Source organism: Protomyces lactucae-debilis, assembly GCF_002105105.1.
Source record: "Protomyces lactucae-debilis strain 12-1054 chromosome Unknown BCR37scaffold_21, whole genome shotgun sequence".
NCBI classification, from domain to species: domain Eukaryota; kingdom Fungi; phylum Ascomycota; class Taphrinomycetes; order Taphrinales; family Protomycetaceae; genus Protomyces; species Protomyces lactucae-debilis.
Window position 1 is genome coordinate 247350 of NW_024468013.1, and position 6370 is coordinate 253719.

Here is a 6370-nt window from a genome sequence, read left to right on the forward strand (position 1 = left end):
GCGGCGCGTACAATCTATTGCGCATTGCAAACGGAGATGAGTGGAAAACCGCTTTCCGCACGCGTTACGGCCACTTCCAGTACAATGTCATGCCGTTTGGATTGACCAACGCACCAGCCTCGTTCCAGACCATGATGAACGATGTCTTGCTCCCTTTTCTCGACATTTCAGTGGTGTGTTATTTGGACGACATTCTGGTCTTCTCTGAATCCCAAGCAGCTCACGACGTGCATGTCCGAGAGGTTCTGCAAGTGCTTCGAGAACACTCCTTGTACGTCAAGCCAGAGAAATGCGTCTTTGACAGCGACACAGTCGAGTTTTTGGGATATGTCGTCAGTTCCAAGGGTATCAGCATGGACAAATCAAAGGTATCGGCCATTCTCGATTGGCCAGCTCCACGATCAGTTCACGATGTTCAGGTGTTCAATGGATTCGCCAATTTCTATCGGCGCTTCATCGAGGGATACAGCAAGATTGCCAAGCCGTTGTACGACCTTTTGAAGAAAGATACGGGACCCTTTGTTTGGACTGAAGAGGCTGCCGCGTCGTTTGGACTTTTGAAAAAACGCTTCACCACGGCCCCAATCTTGATCCACTTCAACCCGGATAAGGAGATCTTCATCGAAACCGATGCTTCTGACTTTGCTCTGGGCTGCATTCTCTCTCAACATGGTTCCGACTCGCTCCTTCACCCTGTTGCCTTCTTCAGCCGCACGTTCGCGCCAGCTGAAATCAATTACCAAATCTATGACAAGGAGATGTTGGCCATTGTGGAAGCTTTTCGCGTGTGGCGACAGTATCTTGAGGGCTCTGCTCACACTATCACGGTATGGACAGATCATCGCAACCTTGAGTACTTCAACACTACGCGAGTACTCAATCGTCGCCAGGCACGCTGGGCCGAGACTCTTGCGGACTACAACTTCACCATCGTCTACCGCCCGGGCGCTCAGCAAGGCCGGCCCGATGCTCTCTCGCGTCGTGAGGATCTCCGCACTCCAGGGGGGATACTCCTGGCTCTGCCAACTTGCGCGCACTTCTTCGTCCCGGACAGCTTGTCTTGAGTGCTACGCAGAATTCCATCTCTGCTCTCGCTTCTTCCCTCAAAGAGCAAATTATGGCTGCCTACACTACGGATGACGCTGTGCAAGAGCTCTTGGCCGCACTCTCCTCAGAAGCTCCGGCCTCCTCTGCTCCCGCGCGCAACTTGGACAACTTCGAGCTACATGACGGCCTCTTGCTTCACGACTGCCGAGTTTACGTCCCCGACAGTGTGGATCTGAAGTTGTCTCTATTGCGCCAGCACCACGACAGCCCCGTCTCGGGTCATTGGGGAGCATTGAAGACTTTCGAGCTCCTTGCTCGTTGTTTCTACTGGCCAGGTATGCGCGCGTATGTCAAACGGTACGTCGCTTCTTGTGACACCTGTGCTCGCAACAAAGTGGTTCGACACAAGCCTTATGGTGAGCTGCAGCCGATGCCTATCGCTGATGGTCCTTGGTCCTCGATATCTCTGGATTTCATCGTCAAGCTGCCGCCTTCCAATGGTTTCGACTCCATCCTAGTTGTCGTTGATCGGTTCACCAAGATGGCTCACTTCGTGCCCTACCACGAGTCTACCAGCGCGGACGGGTTTGCACAGTTGTTCCTGGATCGGATCTTCGCCTTGCACGGCATGCCTGTTTCCATCGTCTCCGATCGTGGCTCGGTATTCACATCCAAATTCTGGCGAGCGTTCCTCAGTCACTTTGACCCCAAGTCAAGGCTCTGTTGTCAACTGCCTACCACCCAGAGACTGATGGGCAGACCGAGCGCGTCAACGCTATCTTTGGAACAATACCTCCGATGCTACTCCAACCATGCACAAGACGACTGGGTGTCTCTACTCCCGACGGCCGAGTTTTCCTACAACAACGCCCATCAAGAGTCCATCAAGACCTCGCCCTTCTTCGCTGCATACGGTTATCATCCACGTTTTGGCTTACACTTTGGCCACGGCTCTGACACTCGCAATGTTGGCAGTCTCGATATGACCCAACGGCTGCGGGATATTCACGCCGAGCTCAAGCTACACTTGCAAGAGGCTCAGGAGTTGCAGAAGCATCACGCTGACACTCACCGCCTTCCGCAGCCCAACTTCCAAATTGGCCAACGAGTGTTGCTGAGCAGCAAGCACATCCGGTCCGATCGGCCTTCTTCCAAGTTGGATGCTCTTCGTCGTGGGCCTTACCTGATCACCAAGTCTTACGACGACCGCGCCTTTGCCCTTCGACTTGACCCTGGCACCAAGATCTTCAACGTCTTCCACCCCAAACTACTTGAGCCTTACCATGAAGCCACCGGCGACGTTGCTGGTCCTGGTCGTGTTCAGCTGCCACCTCCACCCTTGGTTGTCGGCCAGCATCTTGAGTACGTTGTGGAACGAGTTGTCGATGTACGCCCTCGGGGTCTTGGCTTCCAGTATCGCATTCATTGGGAAGGTTACGCCGACTCAGAAGATTCCTGGCGGCCTGCTCGTGAGATCTACGACTCTCTTCCAGACTACGTCCGCGAGTTTCATCATGGCCATCCCAACGCTGTGGTTCCACCCTTCGTCCAGCTTCTATGATTCGAGACGAATCCCTCGAGGGGGGATTCTGTCACGCACTGACCTCGTCGCACTGTGGTCTCGTCTTCATCCGGCTACTCAGCCTCGTCTGTCTCACTCGGGCTCCCAGCGCTCCTATCTTTCCGCTATCACGATGGCACCTGCAAGCTCTCAGCGCTACCTCACGTTCCGACGTATCCCTTCCTATTGGTTCTCCATGCCGCATGGCTTCTCTGTCGCATGGTTCGTGCTCAGACACGTTTCGCTCGCTAGCATCACTCGGTCTTCGCCAAGACCTTCATCGGCAACTGCCAGTGTTCTTTTCAGGGTCTTTGCCATCGCCCACTTCTATCTCGTCTGTTCAGTTGCTTTAGGCTGGCAGTGTATAAAAGGAGCGCTTCTCGCACCTTTGTAGCATTGTCAGCAACATCAGTTTACATTCAATACTATCTTCTGTTTGCAAGTCTCTGTTGCCAAAACCACACTCCTACTACGCTCCCTGTCTCCAACGGTACGCCTTGCCTCGTCTAGTCGTGATCGTTACAGCTAGCGAATTTTGATTTTCATCGACTTTGGCGGTTTGCTCCACTCTTGTCTTGTCACTTCAGGACGAGATGGGATGATCAGCGCATGCATCTGCTCTGCACCGTCTTGCTGCTCGTAGACAACACCTCACAGTCCTTGAGCTTACACATTCGAGCCTGTGGCATCTGAAGGTGCTCGATCACTCTTCTCAAGACATGTCGTCCTCTACTCACGTGAGCAGTGCATGCTGCAAGCGCGAGACCTTCGACTGACCTACAAGTAGATAAGAAGAGAAGTCTCCCACAGACAGTCTCGACGAGTACAACAGGCTCGCAGGATCTATGGAGCGTATCGATATACCATAAAGATCCAAGCGCACGTCGCATGGCTTCTCTAGGACCGATAGTCCCTCTACAAAGACACTACGACTCGCAACGGCACTCTGGCCACAAACGCCATTGCGCGACGCCACATGGAACAACATCACGGCACATGCACGTTACTTGATGGAAACACACCAGATTCTGGTTGATGCGCAAGGCAGGACGGTCACATGGCATCACCGCACGTTGAGAAGGTCCAGACGGTCATTCACAAGTTGGAAAAGGCTTTCCCTATCCTGGAACGAGCTCATGGACATTGGATTGCCTTGATTATCTGTCAGACCACGTCAAGGTGGTGAATGAAGCGGTGAGAGTGTCCCTGTACCTTGCAAGCTCTTGACTGACGCGCCCACAAAAGCGCAAAGCGAAAGTCTACAGAGAGAAGACTACTGCTGCTGCTCCCAAGACGATGACCTCAACGACGCGCACGACGTTGTCCATGGGGCGTCGTCTGCTCGCGTCGATGACGAGAACATTCGCTGCGAGATACCCGCTTCCGTCCCCTTTGAAGACGATGATATTGACGAGACTGCATCGAGAGTTGTGGGTTTCTCCTCTTGCCTGCTGTACCTCACTAACATTTTTCAGTTGCAGCCAACTTCTTCTCAGCACAATGTGAGCCTATTATGCGGAGGAAACATTGGCTAACAAGATGTAGCATCAAGCAGACAAGAATGCGCATGTTTCCAAGGCAAGTCCGTCCCATCTTTGATGTTAAAAGACTGACCAGTGGCCAGAAGTCAAGCAAAGATCGATCCACCTCCTCGTCTCGCAAGGTATGCACTTCTGCTACTCCTACCATGACTTACTAACGATGTATTTCTAGTCTTAAAAAAACATCAAAGCTATCACGCAGAGCACAGGACGCTGAGCAGGGCAGCGCTACTATGACCAAGGCCAAGACAGCAGCATCACAAGCACAAAAGGCGCGCAAGTCTGCCAAGAAGGCCAAGAAAACGGCAGCACGTCTGTAGTGTGTCGTAGATGGTCTAGTTGCTACACCTACTGTCGCTACAGCATCTATTGAGCTACCCGTTGGCAGGTGGTATCCTCTGGTAATCCTCCGGTTGACTCTGGTAAAGGCGTGCTTATTTCCGCCGGTAGTTGCCGGTAGTCTGCCGGTAGTCTGCTGGTATTACTGCGCCTGCGAAGTTAGGGATTTTCCGCCGGTATTCCGCCGGTATTCTTCTGGTAATTTCCGCCGGTAATCTGCCGGTCCAAATTTTCCGTAGGGCGTAAGAGCACAATGACCTCGTGGCGTATACACATGGGCATCGATTGCGAAAAACAAACATGTATTTTCACTCGTATCTTCACTCGTAGCTGTCTCGGGGTCATGTCTTTTGGTCAGACCGCATATGTTTGGGCTGTAGCTATTGAACAAACATAGCAAGTATCTTTGCTACCCGACTGGTTTACTGCAGCTGCAGCTTCAGTTAATGTGAACTGAGCTTGACCGACGCGCAAAAAGTGAAAAAGTTCAGCGTATCTATTTGGCAAGAGGCAGCTACCTGCCAGTCGAGCCCTGTCTGGATATGGGTTATGCGAATGCTATTGACTACAAATGCACATTTGACTCAACTGTAGCTGCTAGGAACAAATATTCGTTCGTTCATACGAGACGCCAAATACAGCTGGTAGGTTTCGGACAAATAGCGTTGGAGCCATGTGTGATATTTGGTTTGAAATTGCCACAAAGACAAATATTTGCTTCGTCCTCGCAGACTTTCGCAGACGCTCCAAAACAAAGAACCAATCGCAGCAGCTGCAGCAAAGTTGTGTTTGTCAAAAGATACGAGCCTTCGATATCAGGAGCAAAGTCCAGGAATGTTCAGCTGTGCACCTCGCTTTCTAAACGACTCGCTAAAATCTCATTAAGGGATAGATAACTTATTTCGGCTAAAAGTTCATCCATGCAAACAATAGTTCATCAAATATTTCCACATTGGATAAACACCTCCGCGTGCATTTGCCATGCGGACGGCTAACTGCATGATGGACAGATCATATCAAACCAATTTGCACATTTCTCGCAATATGCTCTCAGCTCTTGAACACAGACTTCGTATGTTGCAAAATAATCATGTCGCTAATGATTCTGGGCCAGGCCGAAGCAAATGTCTCGTATCAACCACGAGCGGAAATATTATTCTCCTTCGACTTGAAATTGCAATCAATATTTGTGCTTCCCCCTTTCCGGTGTAAGTAACAAATAGCCCAGCATTTGCAATTTTAAATGTGAATTCTCGGCTAACATCTCCGATCAACAAAGTCTGCACGCGACTTTCCGCAACTTCCGTCTCGCAACATTATAAAAGCAGGCGACTCGGCGAGTCCCTCCATATCGACGTTTACGGAAGACATCGACAGCGACCAAAAAATCCCCCAGGTCACTGCTTTATACTACACGTACATATCCCTGGACTCAGTCATCAAAGACTTATACTGATACACAGCGAAGTTACTCAAATGTCTCCTGCAGAAGGTTCTTCATCGCGACTCAAGCGCCACGCTGGGCTCCTAAGCCTAATCTCGGTCTTCGTTCTTGATCCCAGCGTGAGTCACATGGCTGCAGGTACAGGCGTTCAACCTTGTTAGTTGGAATTGAAAACTGGAGCGGACTATCAGAAAACCCCACAAGCCTGCAACTTAGTGCGAGTCTGCGGCAAAACGCTTCCGGAAAACTGTAAGCCGGTTGATATGATCGGAACAAAATGCATCGATCAGAACTGGTTCGCAATTCAAACCTGGCAGAAAAGTGGGAGCTACGATGACTGCTCCGAGAAGCTAATCAGGAACAGGGCTCCACCTGAAGGGCTTGAATCTTTAGTGGCTGGTTATTGCCCGTCGAAGGGCAATCGGTTTCCGATCGTGG

General features: G+C 51.1%; 2 protein-coding genes across 2 annotated transcripts; both read right to left on the bottom strand.

The window, feature by feature from the left end:
• Positions 1-3182: 3182 nt before the first annotated feature.
• BCR37DRAFT_383111 (uncharacterized protein) lies at positions 3183-3907 on the bottom strand (the record flags this gene model as incomplete). The annotated part of the gene is made up of 3 exons (XM_040870009.1): positions 3183-3636; positions 3681-3769; positions 3841-3907. Coding segments are annotated over 3 exons (258 nt in total), but the record flags the coding sequence as incomplete, so codon positions are not given.
• On the bottom strand, positions 3777-4347 carry BCR37DRAFT_383130 (uncharacterized protein). Its single transcript, XM_040870010.1, is given in 5 exon segments — positions 3777-4038; positions 4084-4186; positions 4233-4271; positions 4315-4317; positions 4328-4347. 2 exon segments carry the CDS (start codon positions 4175-4177, stop codon positions 3911-3913), a joined length of 222 nt encoding a protein of 73 aa, XP_040722900.1. The 5' UTR covers positions 4178-4186; positions 4233-4271; positions 4315-4317; positions 4328-4347; the 3' UTR covers positions 3777-3910.
• Positions 4348-6370: the final 2023 nt, after the last annotated feature.

Excerpts from the sequence above, each read along its gene's own strand:
- BCR37DRAFT_383130 (XM_040870010.1), bottom strand. The coding sequence starts at position 4,177 with ATGCGCATTCTTGTCTGCTTGATGCTACATCTTGTTAGCCAATGTTTC. Across the intron at positions 4,039-4,083 it reads TGAGAAGAAGTTGGCTGCAA|AACTCTCGATGCAGTCTCGT; the intron begins CTGAAAAATGTT and ends GGAGAAACCCAC.